The following is a 21718-nucleotide window of genomic DNA, read 5'->3' on the forward strand; positions in this document are numbered from 1 at the left end:
AAAATGCAGTACTTGGATGCAATCTCAAAAACGACAGAATGATCTCTGTTCATTTCCAAGGCAAACCATTCAATATCACAGTAATCCAAGTCTATGCCCTGACCAGTAACGCTGAAGAAGCTTAAGTTGAATGGTTCTATGAACATCTACAAGACCTTCTAGAACTCTCACCCCGAAAAGGTGTAGGGGACTGGAATGCAAAAGTCTGGCCTTGGAGTACAGAATGAAGCAGGGCAAAGGCTAATAGAGTTCTGCCAAGAGAACACACTGGTCATAGCAAACACCCTCTTCCAACAACACAAGAGAAGATTCTACACATGGACATCACCAGATGATCAACACCAAAATCAGATTGATTATATTCTTTGCAACCAAAGATGGAGAAGCTCTATACAATCAGCAAAAACAAAACTGGGAGCTGACTGTGGCTCAGATCATGAACTCCTTATTGCCAAATTCAGACTTAAATTGAAGAAAGTGGGGGAAACCACTAGACCATTCAGGTATGACATAAATCAAATCCCTTATGACTATATAGTGGAAGTGAGAAATAGATTAAAAGGACTAGATCTGATAGAGTGCCTGATGAACTATGGATGGGAGTTCATGACATTGTACAGGAGACAGGAATCAAGACCATCCCCAAGAAAAAGAAGTGCAAAAAAGCAAAATGGCTGTCTGGGGAGGCCTTACAAATAGCTGTGAAAAGAAGAGAAGCGAAAAGCAAAGGAGAAAAGGAAAGATATATCCATTTTAATGCAGAGTTTCAAAGAAGAGCAAGGAGAGATAAGAAAGCCTTCCTCAGTGATCAATGCAAAGAATAGAGGAAAACGATAGAATGGGAAAGACTAGAGATCTCTTCAGGGAAATTAGAGACACCAAGGGAACATTTCATGCAAAGATGGGCTCAATAAAGGACAGAAATGGTATGGACCTAACAGAAGCAGAAGATATTAAAAAGAGGTGGCAAGAATACACAGGAGAACTGTAAAAAAAGATCTTCATGATCCAGATAATTACAATGGTGTGATCACTCACACTCACCTAGGGCCAGACATCCTGGAATGTGAAGTCAAGTGGGCCTTAGGAAGCATCACTAAGAACAGAGCTAGTGGAGGTGATGGAATTCCAGTTGAGCTATTTCAAATCCTAAAAGACGATGCTGTGAAAGCACTGCACTCAATATGCCAGCAAATTTGGAAAACTCAGCAGTGGCCACAGAGCTGGAAAAGGTCAGTTTTCATTCCAATCCCAAAGAAAGGCAATGCCAAAGAATGCTCAAACCTTCACACAATTGCACCCATCTCACATGCTAGCAAAGTAATACTCAAAATTCTCCAAGCCAGGCTTCAACAGTACGTGAACTGTGAACTTCCAGATGTTCAAGCTGTATTTAAAAAAGGCAGAGGAACCAGAGATCAAATTGCCAACATCTGTTGGATCACTGAAAAAAGCAAGAGAATTCCAGAGAAACATCTACTTCTGCTTTATTGACTATGCCAAAGCCTTTGATTGTGTGGATCACCACAAACTGTGGAAAATTCTGAAAGAGATGGAACTACCAGACCACGTAACCTGCCTCCTGAAAAACCTGTATGCAGGTCAAGAAGCAACAGTTAGAACTGGACATGAACAACAGACTGGTTCCAAATTGGGAAAGGAGTACATCAAGGCTGTATATTGTCAACCTGCTAATTTAACTTATATGCAGAGTACATCATGAGAAATGCTGGGCTGGAGGAAGCACAAGCTGGAATCAAGATTGCCGGGAGAAATATCAATAACCTCACATATGCAGATGACACCACCCTTATGGCAGAAAGTGAAGAGGAACTAAAGAGTCTCTTGATGAAAGTGAAAGAGGAGAGTGAAAAAGTTGGCTTAAAACTCAACATTCAGAAAGCTAAGATCATGGCATCTGGTCCCATCACTTCATGGGAAATAGATGGGGAAACAGTGACAACTTTATTTTTTGGGACTCCAGAATCACTGCAGATGGTGACTTCAGCCATTAAATTAAAAGATGCTTGCTCCTTGGAAGAAAAGTTATGACCAACCTAGACAGTATATTAAAAAGCATAGACATTACTTTGCCAACAAAGGTCCATGTAGTCAGAGCTATGGTTTTTCCAGTGGTCATGTATGGATGTGAGAGTTGGACTATAAAGAAAGCTGAGCGCTGAAGAATTGATGCTTTTGAACTGTGGTGTTGGAGAAGACTCTTTAGAGTCCCTTGGACTGCAAGGAGATCCAACCAGTCCATCCTAAAGAAAACTGTCTTGAAAATTCATTGGAAGGACTGACGCTGAAGCTGAAACTCCAATACTTTGGCCACCTGATGTGAAGAACTGACTCATTGGAAAAGACCCTGATGTTGGGAGAGATTGAAGGCAGGAGGAGAAGGGGACAACAGAGGATGATATGGTTGGATGGCATCACGGACTCAATAGACAGGAGTTTGAGTAAACTCCGGGAGTTGGTGATAGACAGGGAGACCAGGTGTGCTGTAGTCCATGGGGTCGCAAAGAGTTGGACATGACTGAGTGACTGAACTGAACTGAAACTATTGAGTTTTAAGAGTTCTTTGTGTGTTTTGGATACAGTCCTTTATCAGATATGTTTTACAAGTATGTTCTTCCAGTCCACTTCATCATCTTGACAGCATCTTTGGAAGAGCAGAGGTTTTTCATTTTAATGAATTCAATCTTAACATTTTTGTTCATGATATTTTTGTCATTACATCTAAAAATACATTGCCAAACCCAATGTTACCTAGAATTTCTCCTGTGTTGTAAAACTTCTAGTAGTTTTGTACTTTATATTTAGATCTATGATCTGTTATGAGTTATTCTGGGGAAAGGTATAAGGTCAGTGTCTATATTCATTTTTTTGCATGTTAATGTCTGGTTGTTCCCACACCACTTATTCAAAAGACTGTCTCATCTCCATAGAACTGCCTCTACTCTACACAAATATAGTCAAAGAGTATTTGACTATATTTGTGTGTCTGTTTCTGGACTTTCTCTTCTGTTCCACTGATCTGTCTGTTCTTTCACCAATACCACACTGTCTTCATTACAAACAATATACACAGGAAGTCAAGTTTAATGGGGAGATAGTTTTTGCTTCTTTTCTCCCCTCAAAGTATTTTAACAAATATTTTGGTGTAAAAAAAATTTTTTTTAATGTCAACAAATTTGTTTACAGCAGAAACAGAAAGACTAAGAGAAAACGTGAGGAATCACAGTTTCCATTTGTTGTTCTTTCGATAAATGGTATAAAAGGATTGAAATCATAAAAACCTGAGTCATAAAGAATATGAAATATTAAGGAAGCATTTTATAATGTTTCTGAAATCTCTAGAAAAACCTTGTATACCAATACAAAATAATCTATTATGTAACTTAACAACTCCCCTCAAGTTCATCAGCTCATACTCCACTCAACTTCATCCTGCCTCAGTTTCTTTCTTTATAGAATGAGCACACACAAACTTTTTCACAAGAATGCTGAAAGGAATATATGTAAAGTATATCCTACATAGGACTTCCCTGGTGGCTCAGATGGTAAAGCGTCTGCCTACACTGCAGGAGACCCGGGTTCAAGACCTGGGTGGGGAAGATCCTCTGGAGAAGGAAATGGCAACTCACTCCAGCACTCTTGCCTGGAAAATCCCACGGACTGAGGAGCCTGGTAGGCTACAGTCCATGGGGTCATAAAGAGTCGGACACAACTGAGCGACTTCACTTCACATATCCTACATAAAATCACCTGAGAAACAAAAATGGAAAATACCTTTTAATAGCCAATCTTACTGCTATTTTTTATAACCCTAAATACATCATTTAAGCTGTGTGACCCTAAATTAATGTACTTTTCCCCCTGTAAAATGGACAGTGGGAAGGGTTTTCTTTGAATTACTAATGAACGCAAAAGTAAAAATTTTCATATAAAATTTATGACCATGTGTTCCGAAATAAAGAATATTAATTTACAACTGATAAACTCTTTTCAGCATCAAATAATCCTTAAAGTAAATAACTGCATTTCTGTTTAACTTATTTTGGGGTTGATGAATATAAAAATGTTAATGCAAGCTCATCTTTATTTTTGTGCTACTTGAGTATCCTATTCCTTACTTTGTACCCAAAGAATATATTAATATACTTTCAGATATAATGCAAAATTCTTTTGTGGTGGTCTTTATCAAATACAAAAAGAACTACCAAAGCTATAAGTAACTATAAGCTACTCTAGGAAAGACTGCCCCCTTGTGCCAATCAATAATATTTAACATTCTAAGAAAAAAACACTAAAAACTTTCTGACACTAGAAGTAGCCAGAGTTGTACTAAAATGGTCTTGATCTTCCCATGTTCTGATTTCAACAGCTCATATTTAAAGTGGTGATCTTCAAAGAAAAGTAAATTGAATAGTACATTAAGCTCATATGGACATGACTTATTTATGACATTCAGCAACAAAAGCATAATTCATATCATTTAACTATCATGGTTATTAGCTATTCAAGTGTTTAGAGGCCGAATTCAGAGAGTTTAAGTAATTTTCTGATCCTTAAGTTCTATAATAAAATACAAAGAAAATAATTAAAGAAACCAGTATATTTCAGAAGAAAACTAGATGAAGCAGGAATAGAGTATGGTGACTTATTTTAAAATAAAAATATATATTTCATTTTTATATATATGTGTACATGTGTGTGTGTGTGTACATATACATACACATACACACAGTTCATCCAAGTTTTTAGGTATTTTGAGTTCTTAGAAAAGATATTTTCTTTGAATTTGATGTATGGCTAATTACCCTTTATAAAGCTTCTTGACATATAAGTAGTATAAGGCCATGCAAATATAAGTCAGTATCTATATTATTATTAACCTACAGTAGTAGACAAAGTATTAGAGCAATAGACTTGCTAAAGGAAACAAGCATTAAGGTAACAAAAGACATATTACAGTTACCGCTTCCCTGGTGGCTCAGAGGGTAAAGCGTCTGCCTGCAATGTGGGAGACCCTGGTTTGATCCCTGGGTTGGGAAGATCCCCAGGAGAAGGAAATGGCAACCCACTCCGGTACTCTTACCTGGAAAATCCCATGGATGGAGAAGCCTGTAGGCTAGAGCCTATGGTAGGCTAGAGTCTATGGGGTCGCAAAGAGTCGGACATGACTGAGCAACTTCACTTCACAGTTACTGCTAAGTCGCTTCAGTAGTGTCCGACTCTGTGCAACCCCATAGATGGCAACCCATCAGGCTCCCCGTCCCTGGGATTCTCCAGGCAAGAACACTGGAGCGGGTTGCCACTTCCTTCTCCAATGCATGAAAGTGAAAAGTGAAAGTGAAGTCGCTCAGTCGTGTCCAACTCTTAGCAACCCCATGGACTGCAGCCTAGCAGGCTCCTCCATCCATGGGATTTTCCAGGCAAGAGTACTGGAGTGGGGTGCCATTGCCTTCTCCTCACAGTTACTAATACATTACAAATTACATTAACAAATAAGTAATGTGAATGCAGACTTTTGTGTATATATTTCATAGCATCCTATCTTTCCTAATTACGGTCAGAAAAGTTGTAATTCTTTCATTAGAAGAATTAAATGAATTAGCACTGGTAAAGCATTCAGTATAATAAACAGCACAAAATGTCTGCTATATGTGTAAATAAATTAATAAGTATGTACCACATAGTATGTATTTATTCAATAATACCTACTTTCGAAGGTGGTCATGTTCTTTCAAAAATAGTTCAGTTCTTCTGTTGTTTACTCCAGACCCACTTTTATATGACCTAGAAGAAAGAAAATTTTAGAACGTTTGTTGGCAGACACTATAAAAAAGGATTAAATGATTACTCCAGTAATATCCAAAGTGGACAAATTGAGCCTCTCCATATACAACTAAAATGTATAATCCTTTTTATCTCCTTTTAAAAATGGCATCTATGACAGATAAATATGCATGGCTTTCTAGTTTAAGAATTTATCTTTCACCAAAATAATCTAACATTCTTAGACAAAAATCTTACTTTTCCTTTTTTACATTTTATATATACATTTGATAACTTCTAAAAATGTGTATTTTGTACCAGTTGCCAAAAAGTCCAACTCACTAAAGTACATGAAAAGAGAATATACATTCATTCATTTGTTTATTCATTAACTCAGCAAATATTTATTCAACATCTCTTAGGTACCACACATTTTAACAGTAAAACATGCTACTTAGTCATGAGTTGTTCACAGTTTAGACAGGTACATAAATTATTTAATTTTAATTCAGTGTAATAGGAACTATTACTATAATACTACATAAATACTATAATATTTATATACAAAAGAAAAGAGTAGTCATTACTATAAGGCAGAAGGTAGATTAGAGAGCTTGTGAGAAATACAGAAACCTTCTTAAGCAGAGAAAATCCATAAAGGATACCCTACAAAACAAGTGATAATTTACAGTTGTAAAAAGTGGAGGATTATTTCAGGAAGGAAGGATTGCATGTGCAGTGTCATGGGGTGTGGAAGAACACAGTGGCTTCAAGAAACTTTGTATCGTCCATCTTGCAGAGTGAGGTTTGGGAGGGTACTGTAAAAGATGAGAAAAGCAGGGGCTTTTAGAGCCTTTCCTTTCTTTCTCTATTATTTCCTCTTGTCTTTATTTTCCCCAAGTGGGACTAATACTCCTGATTGATTACGACACAGCACATGAGGTAGGGAAGCCACTGAAAGGGAATGTTTCCCTAAAGGGAAGCTACAGATCTGCCAACTGTGGAGTACTTCAGGATTTCTATCCTGGCTTGAGTTCATTACAATTTACAAGAAAATGCTTTGTATCATTACTACCAACATTTTCATGTTTCAGTTCTTTACTTACAAAGTATCAAGAACCACAACAAAAAAATTCAAGTAACTGCACACATACTGCAGTGAGACAAAAGGGGGTCATGCTGTTAAAGTAAACCACGACCTGAGAGCAGGTTCTAATGTGCAAAGCGCAGCAGGAAAGAAAACACCAGGGAAAGCTGCACAATATAACCAGTACCGCACTGGACTTGGAAGACTAATGTTGTTTAGTTGGTCAGTCATGTCCGACTCTTTTGCGACCCCACGGAACCCACCCAGGCTCCTCAGTCCATGAGATTTCCCAGGCAAGAATACTGGAGGGGGTTGCCATTTCCTTCTCCAGGGGATCTTCCCAACCCAGGAATGGGATTGAAACCATGTCTACTGCTTGGCAGGCAGATTCTTTGCCACTGAGCCACCTGGGAAGTCCATGAACCAGTAAACCTCAAACAAGATTCCTAATACCTAGTTTTATAAAGTGGGACTAATAATTTATATCTATATCAAAAGATTCAGTTCAGTTCAGTTGTTCAGTCGTGTCGGACTCTTTGCGACCCCATGAATCACAGCATGCCAGGCCTCCCTGTCCATTATCAACTCCCAGAGTTCACTCAAACTCATGTCCATCGAGTTGGTGATGTCATCCAGTCATCTCATCCTCTGTCGTCCCCTTCTCCTCCTGCCCCCAATCCCTCCCAGCATCAGAGTCTTTTCCAATGAGTCAACTCTTCGCATGAGGTGGCCAAAGTACTGGAGTTTCAGCTTTAGCATCATTCCTTCCAAAGAACACCCAGGACTGATCTCCTTTAGAATGGACTGGTTGGATCTCCTTGCAGTCCAAGGGACTCTCAAGAGTCTTCTCCAACACCACGGTTCAAAAGCATCAATTCTTCAGCACTCAGCTTTCTTCACAGTCCAACTCTCACATCCATACATGACTACTGGAAAAACCATAGCCTTGACTAGATGGACCTTTGTTGGCAAAGTAATGTCTCTGCTTTTGAATATGCTATCTAGGTTAGTCATAACTTTCCTTCCAAGGAGTAAGCGTCTTTTAATTTCATGGCTGCAATCACCATCTGCAGTGATTTTGGAGCCCTCCAAAATAAAGTCTGACACTGTTTCCACTGTTTCCCCATCTATTTCCCATGAAGTGATGGGACCAGATGATTATATGAAGCCAAAAAAGAGATAATATATGAAAAAGCAGTAATTGCAGGAAAAAAATCTTATATATCAGTTATTAGTACTATTAGTCACTCAATTCAGTCGTTCAGTTCACGTTCAACTCTTGGCGACCCCATGGACTGCAGCACACCAGGCCTCCCGGTCCATCATCAACTCTTGGAGTTTACTCAAACTCCTGTTCATTAAGTGGGTGAAGCCATCCAACCATCTCATCCTCTGTCATTCCCTTCTCTTCCTGCCTTCAATCTTTCCCAACATCAGGGTCTTTTCCAATGAGTCAGTTCTTTGCATCAAGTGGCCAAAGTTCTGGAGTTTCAGCTTCAGCATCAGTCCTTTCAGAATATTCAGGACCGATTTCCTTTAGGATGGACTGGTTGGATCTCCTTGCAGTCCAAGGGACTCTCAAGAGTCTTCTCCAACACCACGGTTCAAAAGCATCAATTCTTCACCGCTCAGCTTTCTTCACAGTCCAACTCTCACATCCATACATGACCACAGGAAAAACCATACCTTAGACTGGACGGATCTTTGTTGGCAAAGTAATGTCTCTGCTTTTTAATATGCTATCTAGGTTGGTGATAACTTTTCTTCCAAGAAGCAAGCATCTTTTAATTTCATGGCTGCAGACACCATCTGCAGTGATTTTGGAGCACCCCAAAATAAAGTCTGTCACTGTTTCCACTGTTTCCCCATCTGTTTCCCATGAAGTGATGGGACCAGATGCCATGATCTTAGTTTTCTGAATGTTGAGTTTTAAGCCAACTTTTTCACTCTCCTCTTTCACTTTCATTAAGAGGCTCTTTAGTTCTCCTTCACTTTCCGCCATAAGGGTGGTATCATCTGCATATGTGAGGTTATTGATATTTCTCCCAGCAGTCTTGATTCCAGCTTGTGCTTCATCCAGCCCAGCATTTCTCATGATGTACTTTACATATAAGTTAAATAAGCAGGGTGACAATATACAGCCTTGATGTACTCCTTTCCCAATTTGGAACCAGTCTGTTGTTCCAGGTCCAGTTCTAACTGTTGCTTCTTGACTTGCATACAGAATTCTCAAGAGGCAGGTCAGGTGGTCTGGTAGTCCCATCTCTAAGAATTTTTCACAGTTTGTCATGATCCACACAGTGTATTACTTTCTCTAATTTAATAGTGATCCACAGAGTGTATTACTACTATATCTCATCTCATTAACTATATTTTGCCATATATTATACTAATTTGAATATGTGCTTACTCCCCTCCAGCATCTAAAGGGCCAAGTTAATCTTTTCATTTCTACCTGCTACTGCAACTGACATATTATCTAACAGTAATCAAGAAATAGTTTAGCAAATGGATGAACATGTTTCTTTCATGATAAACTTTAAGAAAACAAGTTATTACACTGGAATATAGTCTAGCAATTCCCACAAATTGTGTGGTAGCTAAATGACTATACATTAAAGGCTGTCTGTTACACTGGTTCTCAATGCATTCTTTAAGATATATATGTATACAGATTATAAAGAAACTAGACAAGACCTACATGTGCCTGAGAACTAATAATAATATAAAATTCCAAATACAGCAAAAATGTTTCATTTTCTTTACTCCTATATGTTATACAAAGTACATATGACTAAATGTAAGAAAAACAGATAAAACAGAGACAAACAATAAAAATTAATTTTCCAACATAATTTCTGGAGGTAAAAACATAACTGATGACTGGACAATTCTGGGTTTAGAGTTTTGGACAAAAATTTTGAATAGAATGAATATTAAGTGGTTTGTGCTGTAAAACTGTCTTACTGTTACAACAAAATAAAGGAACTCCAAGGTAATGTTTGTCAGAGTACACATGAAATGTACAGTTCATAAGATGGCAGTACACATCACAGCTCATGAATCATGAGTACCATACTTATGAAACCTAAATACCATAAGTGAGACAAGGAAAGGTCTCAACAGATGGCCTAAAAGTGGGAAGACTGCAGCTTTAATTAGATGCCCAATGGATCTGACCTTGTCAGTCAAGAACAGCTGTAAAAAAAAATTCGAAACTGTGTATAAAATGCTATATTATTAAAGGTGAGGTAAAGGGAGGGAGGAAAAGAACACAGTCAAAAATTATGGATTAAGAGCAGCATAAAAATGCTGGGAGTCCTTAAATAATTTGACATAAAGCTATGAGTCTGTATAAAACCTGGAAAAAACAGATTTAGGATTCTGGGGCAGTAAAGGCTACTCTAACAGCTACTTAAGTATGTAATTGTTGTGGTAAGGGAGAGGGTAGAGGGACAGAAAGGGTCATGAGGAAGGGAAACACAGAGACCTTTGGTTATTGGTGATGTTATTAACATAATGCTCAAGGTGGGTAGGAGGCAATCAGAGGAAAACTCACAAAGACATCATCTGAACTGGACTTTGAATTAAGACAGGAAAGTCAAGGTTGGCAAGAGTCAATGATAAAACTAGGGTAAGCTGGAGATAAGACCAGCAAAGTAGATTAGGACCATATTGGAGCAGCAATGTTTAAAGAACGATGAAATGCGAAATAGAAACCCTGAAATCTAAATCATGGTTCTGCTACTCAATTTGTTGTTAATCATGGATACACTTTCAATCTAATTCTAAGTAAACACCCTACAAAATAATATAAAAGGTAACTTACTCAATATCCTTTCGTACTGATCCCATGAGATTCTCCCTTTCCCGTATTGCCACAAAGTTTGCTTTGGTTTTATGGAATTCATGTGTATAATCCTGCAATAAATTAATATCCAGTCTCAACATAAACTTTTACCTTATTGAGCCAGTTATGTATTGTTATACTACAAATCTCTGTCAAGAAAACCGCTATTTGAGAAATCTAATTGTCAAGACGTAAAAATGCCATTATAATCAGTTTCCCAAAGAGTGACCAACTTTTTCAAATGAAAACAGTTTGGCACCAGAGGGGTGGTGGTAGTGGTGTATGTATGTGTGGTGTGGTGTGTGTGTGTAGTCACTTCAGTTGTATGTATGTACGTGTGTTTGTGAAATCATTTCAGTCTTGTCCAACTCTTTGCAACCCACTGGACTACAGCCTGCCAGACTCCTCTGCCCATGGGATTCTCCAGGCAAGAATACCGGAGTGGGTTGTAATGCCCTCCTCCAGGGGATCTTCCCGACCCAGGAATCAAACCCAGGTCTCCTCCATCTCCTCCACTGGCAGGAAGGTTCTCTGCCACTAGAGTGCCACCTGGGAAGCCTGGCACGAGGGTAATAGTGCCATCAGATCACCATCCTGTGTATCCTCTCATACCCTGTCTTACAGGGCAGAATTGTAAAGAAAAAATAATCCTCAGATAAAATAACTTCAAATAGCCTAGGATAAAAATTCGGAAGCTCTTTCTACTCATTAGTGTACCCAATGGGGCTTATTTTCAAATTTCATCATTTTGGAACTCCTGCAGAAAGTTATTTCTAAACCAATCAAATGAAGAGAATCGTAAAGAATAAAATAATTTTAGAATATTTCCTTTTTTCTACCATATTTTTAAGTTATTAAGGAATATTCGTTGCTTTTAAAAATTCAGATAAATATATTAAAAAGATAAAAACAACATAATCCCACCTCCCAGAGAGCCCCTATTGATCCTTTAGAAGCAAAAACAATACATGCACGTGGGGCACCATGAACTAAAAGAGCACCTTTTCTTTCAGTTTCTTTCAGGAAATATGTTTTTGCATATACAAGTTTATTATTTCTTTCATTTATGCTAAAAAAAACTCATAGTCTGCTGTAATCTTTTAAGTTCATAAAATATCAAGTAATCTTTCCCTATTAGCAAACTGAATCTATATTTTTTTTAATTTAATATGTAGTTTTTAAATTATGACTGCATGCTAAGTGCTAAGTTGCTTCAGTTGTGCCTGACTCTTTGCTACCCCATGGACTGTAGCCTGCCAGGCTCCTCTGTTCATGGGATTCTCCAGGAAAGAATACTGGAGTGGGTTGCCACACCCTCCTCCAGGGGATCTTCCCAATCCAGGGATCAAACTAGGGTCTCTTGTGTCTCCAGTGTTGGCAGGTGGATTCTTTACCACTAGCGCCACCACTACCGTAATTTAATAAATTCCCTACGATAAACAATTTAGTTACCTTTTTTTTCCTTTTTCTGGCTGTTAAAAACAGCTTCAATAAACAAGCTGTGTATATATTTTACTGTACTCTCTAGGTATATTTAAAGGGTAAATGCCTGGTAGAATAACTGGGTCAAACAATCTTACACAAAAATTTGGATAGTGCTAGAATGCTTTCTAGAAAGGCTACAACTTACATTTCCAGAAAATGGAAGAGTGTCTATTTTTCTGCACTCTTGACATAAATGGGTTACAAATGGTTCAGTATTTGCTAATCTGACAGGTGAAAAATTTTATCTCATTTTGATTTGCATTTTTTCATTTGAGAATGTGGCTGACCATCTTTTTATGAATTTGGCCACTCATTTCCTGTAAATAAGTTTAAGTCCTTTTCCCACTTTTCTATTGGGTTCCCTTTTTCTTATTTCTATCAGTGTATCTCTGTATCACTTGTTAAAGTTTCTGGTAATAGGTCTTGCTTAGGAAAGTCCTTCGGAGAAGGCAATGGCACCCCACTCCAGTACTCTTGCCTGGAAAATCCCATGGACAGAGGAGCCTGGTAGGCTGCAGTCCATGGGGTCGCTAAGAGTCAGACACGACTGAGAGACTTCACTTTCACTTTTCACTTTCATGCACTGGAGAAGGAAATGGCAACCCACTCCTGTGTTCTTGCCTGGAGAATCCCAGGGATGGGGGAGTCTGGTGGGCTGCTGTCTGTGGGGTTGCACAGAGTTGGACCCGACTGAAGTGACTCAGCAGCAGCAGCAGGAAAGTCCTTTACTACCCTGAAATGTATAATTTCAACCACCAAGAAATTTTATAGTTTCTTTTTCTACATATAAATCTTTGACCCATTTGGAATTTACTCTAGATAGGAGGAATGAGATAGAAATTGAGTGCTTCCCCCCTCCCCTCCCCTGCCAGAAATTAGCCAGTTGTAACAACTCTATTTATTTTATAATCTCTTTTTTCCCCATTGATTCAAAATAGTACCTTTCTCAGAAACTAAATTTTCATGCATATTTGGGTCTATATATGAACTCTGTTGTATTCTATTGATCTAATTTTTTCCCAGAATCAAATGGTCTTCATTATTCTAGATTCTTAACAGGTTTTAATCTGTGGTAGAACTAGGTATCTTTTACCACTTACCTTCATCTTCACATGTTTTCTTCTTGGTTATTTTTGTATGACTATAATCTCAAATAAACTTTGGTGGCATTTTGCCATTTTTTAAAAAAATGAAGCAAACAAGAAAAACCCTGTTATTTCCATTGGGATAACATTCAATGAAAGTTAAAGTCTCTGAGTTGTGTCCAACTCTTTGCGACCCCATGGACTATACAGTCCAAGGAATTCTCTAAGCCAGAATACTGGAGTGGGTAGCCTTTCCCTTCTCCAAGGGCTCTTCCAAACCCAGAGATCGAACACAGGTCTCCTGCATTGCAGGCAGATTCTTTACCAGCTGAACCACAAAGGAAGCCCATGAATACTGGATTGTGTAGCCTTCCCTTCTCCAGCGGATCTTCCCAACCCAGGAATCGAACCAAGGTCTCCTGCATTGCAGGCGGATTCTTTACCAACTGAGTTACCAGGGAACATTCAATGGATAGGCTGATTTAGAGAGAAATCTTTTATGCTCCTCAGGAGAACTTTATATATGTAAGTCCTTCCTATACATTCTTATTAAATTATACATAAAACTTTCAGTTTCTTCCACTGTTCTTTCTAACAGGTTATTGTTTGTGTATAAGAAAACTGCTTGCTGTATATATTAATTTTGCAAGTCATCAACTGATTGAATTTTTTTTCTAATTTTTGTTTAGTTTTCTTGATTATATTAGCTATATAATCTTATCACCAGTACAGAATACAGATTTTCGTCCCCCTTTTCAGTATTTATATCTTGTTCTTTTTACTGTGTAATTGAACTACAAACAACTTCCACACAATGTTAAATAGATATCTGTGGAGACTATGGGGTATCCTTGTCTTCTTTTTTTTTAATGGGAAAGCTTTTACTACTTTATTATTAAGCAAGATGATAGATTTTAATCTGATGTACACATTTCTGTACTAGGTAAATAAAGTATTCTATTTCTATTTTTAACATGAGTTTTAAAAATTAGAAATGACTGGATTTTTTCAGTATTAAAAAATTTGCCTTCCTATTTGTACTACTATATTTTCAGCACCCTCCCATGTAAATCTTTTAGGAGTTTATTTGTTTCATTGGTATACTTTTAATATTTTTCTCAAACAATACATTAAATATAGCAAATTACTTCTCTTCCCTGCTATCTTCAAAGCCTGATGAAAGTATACTAGAAACCATCATGACTGCTTATGTGTGACCACTGGCTACTTCACTGCTTCAGCTGGGTAGCAAGATCTCCCACAGCAGTAACATACTTACCGACTGATGAATATGATTCAGTTTTACCAGGCAAAAGACAGAGCTAATAAACATTTTTAGAATTTTATAGTAACAAGAAAAAAAAAAGCAAAACAGGACAAACTTCCATAGCACAGCATCTACCCTCTTGGAAGATTTTTCCCTTTGTTCTCCTAAATACATGCGTACATGTTCTCTTCATGGAGTAAAGAAAACTCAAAAGCCTCTTATGATGACATAAAAATCTCAAGCCCAATGTATTACCTGCAGTATGTCTCTATGTCGCTGTAACGTATGCATCAGTGCTGCATTCAAGGAGGGCACACCTGCGCTGTTGGTGTATTCTGCCATTTTATCATTTACTCCTGTAAGCTAAAACAGAAAAAAAGGAAAGAAAGAAAACCCATACAAACATTTCAGAAAGCACGATAAAGAGATAAAAGCAAATTAAATGCCTATATGCCCTTCTGGCTAACAGCAAAAAAATAAAAACAAGAGACAGCATGTAAGGATTTGGTATTTCCCCAAAATAACCCAAAAGGGCTAATAAAATAGGACCTTGGAATGGCCGTTATCAAAACTCAAGTGGCCTGGGGAGGCACACATCTTGAATGAAAGGGTAATTTCAATAAATATGTCTGCATTAATATCATCTGGTACCATACCTAACAAGTACAGTTACTAGGAAAATAATCCTTTAACAGAAGGTACTCACTCTTGCCAAAAGCTGTTCAATCTCAATCGCCATAGTTTCAAACATTCTGTCTTGGCTTGATCCATTTAAAAGGGGTGTTGTGTCAGAGCTAAAAACAAGTTCAAATAAAGAGAATCTATTACTTAAACCTAATCCTTTAAAATATACTTAAAATGATAAGGTAATTATTTTTAAAAAGGTCAAGTGGAACCCCTGAGACATTCTTTTTGTTTCATAAAAAAATGTAATTTTTATTAAAGTTTTCTTGTAAAGATCACACATCCTGAATATTAAATTCAGTATTAAATAAAATTGAATGTACGACTGTCCCAATCTTAATAATGCAAAGAAATTCTAAATGCTTGCTTCCTGTTTCCCAAACTAAAATAACTTAAGCTATGACAGTGCCTAATTAAATGCTGGATCTGAAGGAACAAATTATGTGAAATAAAACTGCAGAACTACATAATACAGCATGTGAGAGGAGCCATAAATGTATTAGAGAGATTACGTTAGATCTGTGAGAAATAATCTTTAAATTTTTTCCTCTAAGTTCTATCTTCCTTCCATGACTCTTTCCAAAATGAAATAAAATTGAGATTTAAACAATCCACAAACTGAGTAAATAATATTAAATAATCAGGAATTGGCTTCAAGTCTAATAAAGATAGCTACATCTGGCAGGGAAGTTTTAATATCAATCTTTTACATTTCCTCTTAGATTATATAATTACTTCTGTTTTGCTTTGCAAAAATGTATTGAACTGTCTTCTAAAGTCTGGAAAGTCAAACATAATTTTTACAAGTGAAACTTATGTTTGACAGATTCAAATTCTAAAACCAAATGTCTTGAAAGTTTCTGTCTCTTCTGAAAAACCATTAACCTTCATTAAGTCCCCAAGTGGTATATATTATCATATAAGCAGCTGTAGCTCAATACTCGGAGAAGGCAATGGCACCCCACTCCAGTACTCTTGCCTGGAAAATCCCATGGATGGAGGAGCCTGGTAGGCTGAAGTCCATGGGGTCACTAGGAGTCGGACACGACTGAGCGACTTCACTTTCACTTTTCACTTTGATGCCTTGGAGAAGGAAATGGCAACCCACTCCAGTGTTCTTGCCTGGAGAATCCCAGGGACAGAGGAGCCTAGTGGGCTGCTGTCTATGGGGTCGCACAGAGTCGGATACAACTGAAGCAACTTAGCAGCAGCTCAATACTGGTCTTATTTACACTGAACACAGATAAATACCAAACAATGACTATGTTCTCCACTCTTACTAAGACTTTGTCTTGCCCTGGGGCAGTTGCTTCATCAGTTTGCTTCCCTGGTAGCTCGACGGTAAAGAATCTGCCTGCAATGCAGGAGACCTGGGTTCAATCTCTGGGTTGGGAAGATGCCCTGGAGAAGGGAATGGCAACCCATTCCAGTATATTTGTCTGGAGAATTCCAGAGACAGAGGAGCCTTGTGGGCTACAGTCCATGAGGTCACAGAGAGTCAGACACGAGCAACTAACACTAACACTTCTTTTTTAAATGCCAAAATTGACCTTGGCTCTTTTTCTTTTCTACATACACATTTACAGCAACAGTAACAAACAGTGAAATAGCCAAAAAGTAGCTAATAAGGAGGATTTTCAATTTAGGATGCTTAGGTCCAAATTTTTCTTTAAAATTTTAATTCATTCACCTTAAAATATCTCATTCTTTATTACGTGTCAGAGTCAACCCAAGGTTCCATGGTTATCTCTTAGAATGTGCCCAGGGGAAATACTTTATACACTACTAATGCAGATCCTCCCCTACCAGATATATGAAAAAGAACAATGGGCCAATGATGTACGCTCCATCAGGAAGAAAACTGCCTCTATCTTGTTCACAGATACAAGCCTACCACCTAGAACAGTGCTTGGCACATGGCAGATGCTCATTAAAATCCTTGCTGAATGAATGAGGAGGCAATCTCTACATTCACCACCTCAGGGAGGTATGAGTCCAGGGAAATGAGGGAAAATATCCTCTCCACAATACTGAGACTCAGTTAAATGTAATGCATTTCGTAAGTATGTGGTGATTCACAGACCACATAGTTCTCAAAACACAGAAAGTAAAAAAAATAACTCCTGGAAGAAAAATTCTGGGCATCACTGAGTTTATTCATTATGACGTGCTTTCAATCTGGGCAACAAATGCTTTAAGATGCACTGGATCCCCATGGCCCTAGGTTTCTTGTTAAAAGGGACAGTGAGAGTGAAGTAACCCCACAAACTCATCCTCAATTTGTTGTAGAATTTCTGATGGAATGTTTTCAAATAGTTTCCCCCTTTAAAGGAGTCATAAAAGTACAAGTATACCTCAGAGATACTGTGGGTTTAGTTCCAGACCACCACAATAAAGCAAGCATTTCAATAAAGTGAATCACACTAATTTTTTTGTTTCTCAGTGCACATAAAAGTTGTTAACACTTTACTGTAATCTGTTAAGTATGCAATAGTATTATTCTTAAGAAAAAAAAAAAAAAAACAATGTACACACTGGAATTTAAAAATACTTTATGGCTTTAAAATGCTAACCATCACCTGAGTCTTCAGGGAGTAATCTTTTTGCTGATGGAGGGTCTTGCCTTGATACTGATAGCTACTGACTGACTAGGGTGGTGGCTGGTAAAGGCTGGGGTGGCTGTGGCAATTTTAAAAAATAAGACAACACTGAAATTGTTGAACTGACTCTTCATGAACGATTTCTCTACAGCATGCGATGCTATTTGACAGCATTTTACCCACAGCAGAACTTCTTTCAAGATTGGAGTCAATTCTCTCAATTGCTGCTGCTGCTCTATCAACTAAGTTTATGTAATATTCTAAATACTTTGTTGTCGTTTCAACGATCTTCATAGCATCTTCACCAGGAGAAGTAGATTCTATCTCAAGAAACCATTTATCTATAAGAAACTTAGACACACACACACACATATATATCCATGCATGTGCGCTTGCTAAGTTGCTTCACTCAAGTCCGACTCTTTGCAATCCCATGGACTATAGCCTGTCTGTCCTCCATCCATGGGATTCTCCAGGCAAGAATACTGGAGTGGGTTGCCATGCCCTCCTCCAGGGGATCTTTCTGACCCAGGCATTGAACTCAAATCTCTTATGTCTCCTACACTGGCAGACAGGTTCTTTACCACTGGGGAAGCCCATATATATCCATATGTATACATGTATCTGTATCTATATCTATCTGTAAATATATATAAGAAATAACTTATCATCTGTGGCAGTTCAGTTACAGCTTCAGACTCCACTTCTAACTCTAACTTCTAATTCTCTTGCTATTTCCACCACACGCGCAGTTACTTTCTCCACAGAAGTCTTGAATCCCCTCAAAGTTATCCATGAGGGTTGGAATCAACTTCTTCCAAATACCTGGTAACATTATTTTGACCTCTTCCTGTGATCTTAATGCTCTTAATGGCATCTAGAATGGTGAATCCTTTCTAGAAGGGTTTCAGTTGACTCGGTCCAGACCTATCAGAAGAAGCACTATCTGTGGAAGCCATGTAATGTTTGTTCTTTTTTGAGAAACTGGTATACTACTCTTTGAACAGATGTAAATATAGTCTTATCTTTGAACCTCACTTTAGGCCATCCACTTATTTAAAAAAATATTAGGAAATACTTAAGACAGGAAGATAGATAGATAGCGGCTTCCATTATTTATTATTTCTTCAGTAATAAGACTTGAAAGTTGAAATTACTCCTTGATCCATGGGCTACAGAACGGACACTAACACAGGCATGAAAATAACATCAACCTCACTGTACATCTCCATGCGAGCTCCTGGGTGAACAAGGTGCATTGTCAGTGTGCAGTCATATTTTGAAAGGAATCTTTTTCGGAAGGGTAGGTTTCATCAGTGGGCTTAAAATATTCTGTTGTAAACACATGTGTTATCATCCAGGCTTTGTTGTTCAATTTATGGAGCACTGGCAGAGCAGATCTAGCACAATCTTTAAGGGCCCTAGGATTTCTGAAATGGTTAATGGTCAATGGCTTCAACTTAGTCATCAGCTGCATTAGCCCCTAACAAGAGAGTAAATCTGTCCTTTGAAGCTTTCAGACATCAACTTCTCTCTAACTGTGAAAGTCCTAGATGACACCTTTCAATAGAAAGCTGTATCATCTATATTGAAAACCTGCTAGTTAATGTCACCACCTTCATTAATTCCCTTAGCTGGATCCGCTAGATAACTTGCTACAACTTCTATGAATATATCAGCACTTGTGGTTTCTCCTTGCTCTCTGACGTTATAGGGATGTCTTCTCTCCTTAAACCTCACAAACCAACCTCGATTAGCTTCTGCAGCTTCCCCTCTCAGCTTCACAGAACTGGACAGAGTTAGTGCTTTGCTCTGGATTAGGCTCTGGCTTCAGGGAATGCTGTGGCTGGTTTGATCTGTTCAGACCACTAAAACTTTCTCTGTATGAGCAGTGAGGCTGTTCACTCTCTTATCATTTGTGTGCTTCCGGGAGCAGCAGCATTAAGCTTCTTTCAAGAGCTTTTCCTTTGTGTTCAGAACTTGGTTGTTTAGCCTAGCCTTTGACCTATCTCGATTTTCAGTATGAATTCCTTTCCAAGCTTAAAATCATTTCCAGCTTTTGATTTAAAGTGACAGACACTTTCACTTGAACACTTAGAGGTCACTGTAGAATTATTAATTGGTTTAATTTCAATATTGTTGTGTCTCAAGGCATAGGAAGGCCTGAGGAGAGGGAAAGAAAAGGGAGAACGACCTGTCCATGGAGGAGTCAGAACACACACATTGATTAACTCTGCCATCTTACAAGGGTGTAGTTTGCGGTGCCCCCAAACAATTACAATAGTAACATCGACTAAGCCCATGTGCCACAACTACTGAGTCTCTGTTCTAGAGCTTGGGAGCCACAACTACTGAAGTTCAAGTGCCCGAGAGCCCGTGCTCCACAACAAGAGAAGCCCCAGCACCGCAGCGAAGAGTAGCCCCAACTTGCCACAACTAGAGAAAGCCTATGCAGCAACGAAGACCCAGCACAGCCAAAGATAAATAAAATTTTTTTTTAAATAATGTTAAACAAAAAAGCAAGTTAAAAAGTAACCATTATGAATCGTTCAGGAACACAAATATACGTAGTAAAAACATATGGAGATTATAGGGAGGGAGAAAATGGGATGCCATCAGGGGCTTCAAATGAACTGATAATGATTATTTCTTAAAGTGGGAGATAGTCACACAGGGATCCATTATATTATTCCTTCTATCTTCCTGTCTTAAGTATTTCCTAATATTTTTTTAAATAAGTGGATGACCTAAAGTGAGATTCAAAGATAAGACTACATTTACATCTGTTCAAAGAGTAGTATACCAGTTTCTCAAAAAAGAACAAACATTACATGTACACACTGCTATATTTAAAATGGATAACCAACAGGGACCTAGTGAATAGCACAGAGAACTCTATTCAATGTTATGTGGCAGCCTGGATGATGCGAGGGGAGCTTGGGGGAGAATGGATACATGTGTATGTATGGCTGAGTCTCTTTACTGTTCACCTGAAATCATCATAACACTGTTAATCAGATATACCCCAATACAAAAAAAAAAAAAAAGAACCAAAATTTAAAATAGCTTGGATCATTAACAGTGAGGACATATACACTGCATTAGATTAATCCTAAAACACCAGAATAGCAGTAGGTATACTTTGCATTTGAGTAGTCCCTCAGATCCATTTAACAATCAGAAAATATAAGAAACACAACGTGGGCAAAGCAACATTTCCTTATACGGGATGAAACAGAAATTTACTTCTGATGAACTCATTCTTAAACCTTAGCATTTCCCTCCTGATACCAACACACTTTTTGTCTAAGGATTCCAAATAAATGTCAGTCTCTGACATTAATTCATATAAAATGAATTAATAATTTTTATAAATCACTTTAAAAACCACCAAAAATTCACCAACAGACCAAGTTACAGAGATATATTTTACTTTATTTTTTTTAATGCTTTAAAAATATTATATAACTATAAGGCAAAAGAGAGAGAATCTGGTAGTACCTATACCTGTCGCGTCTTCCATCTCGGGCACTGCTGTGACTGTAACTTGTACATAGTTTACTGAAGGAAACTAGTTTCAGGTCAAGTTCATTTTCCAGCTGTCGAGCCTGTTTCCTGAGATCTTTAACAAAATTACAAAAGCAAATAATTAGACACAAAAAGTCCTATAAACAACACAAAGCTTCTGAAGAAAACAAACTATGAAGACGATCATACATCTAGAGTACTAGAAGATGTGAACCAAACACTTACCCATGGAAACACACTGTCACTTATTAAACTTCAGATGAGGCAAAAAGGGGAGAAATAGTGGGAAATGCAAATTTTCGGCTTTATCCTAAAGACAGCTAGACAACGAATGTTGTTCTAACGTCC

General features: G+C 37.9%; 1 protein-coding gene across 10 annotated transcripts in view; it reads right to left on the minus strand.

Moving 5' to 3' along the window:
- Nucleotides 1-21718, minus strand: part of GOSR1 (golgi SNAP receptor complex member 1) — a 39202-nt gene that overhangs the window by 14735 nt on the left and 2749 nt on the right. For 4 of the 10 annotated variants that reach the window (XM_086359900.1, XM_086359904.1, XM_086359906.1 and 1 more), the window contains exons 2-6: nt 21350-21464; nt 15265-15352; nt 14814-14921; nt 10701-10792; nt 5731-5805 (exon numbers count right to left, since the gene is read on the minus strand). In XM_086359900.1, the coding sequence (XP_086216026.1) occupies nt 5731-5805; nt 10701-10792; nt 14814-14921; nt 15265-15352; nt 21350-21464 (478 nt within the window). Of the gene's footprint in view, nt 1-2588; nt 3772-5730; nt 5806-10700; nt 10793-14813; nt 14922-15264; nt 15353-21343; nt 21465-21718 lie in introns of those variants that run through there. The other 6 variants (XM_086359898.1, XM_086359903.1, XM_086359905.1 and 3 more) reach the window with 3 other exon arrangements.

Source organism: Bos grunniens, chromosome 19 (assembly GCF_055505025.1).
Source record: "Bos grunniens cultivar Pamir isolate PY7600 chromosome 19, Bosgru_T2T1.0, whole genome shotgun sequence".
Lineage (NCBI taxonomy): Eukaryota > Metazoa > Chordata > Mammalia > Artiodactyla > Bovidae > Bos > Bos grunniens.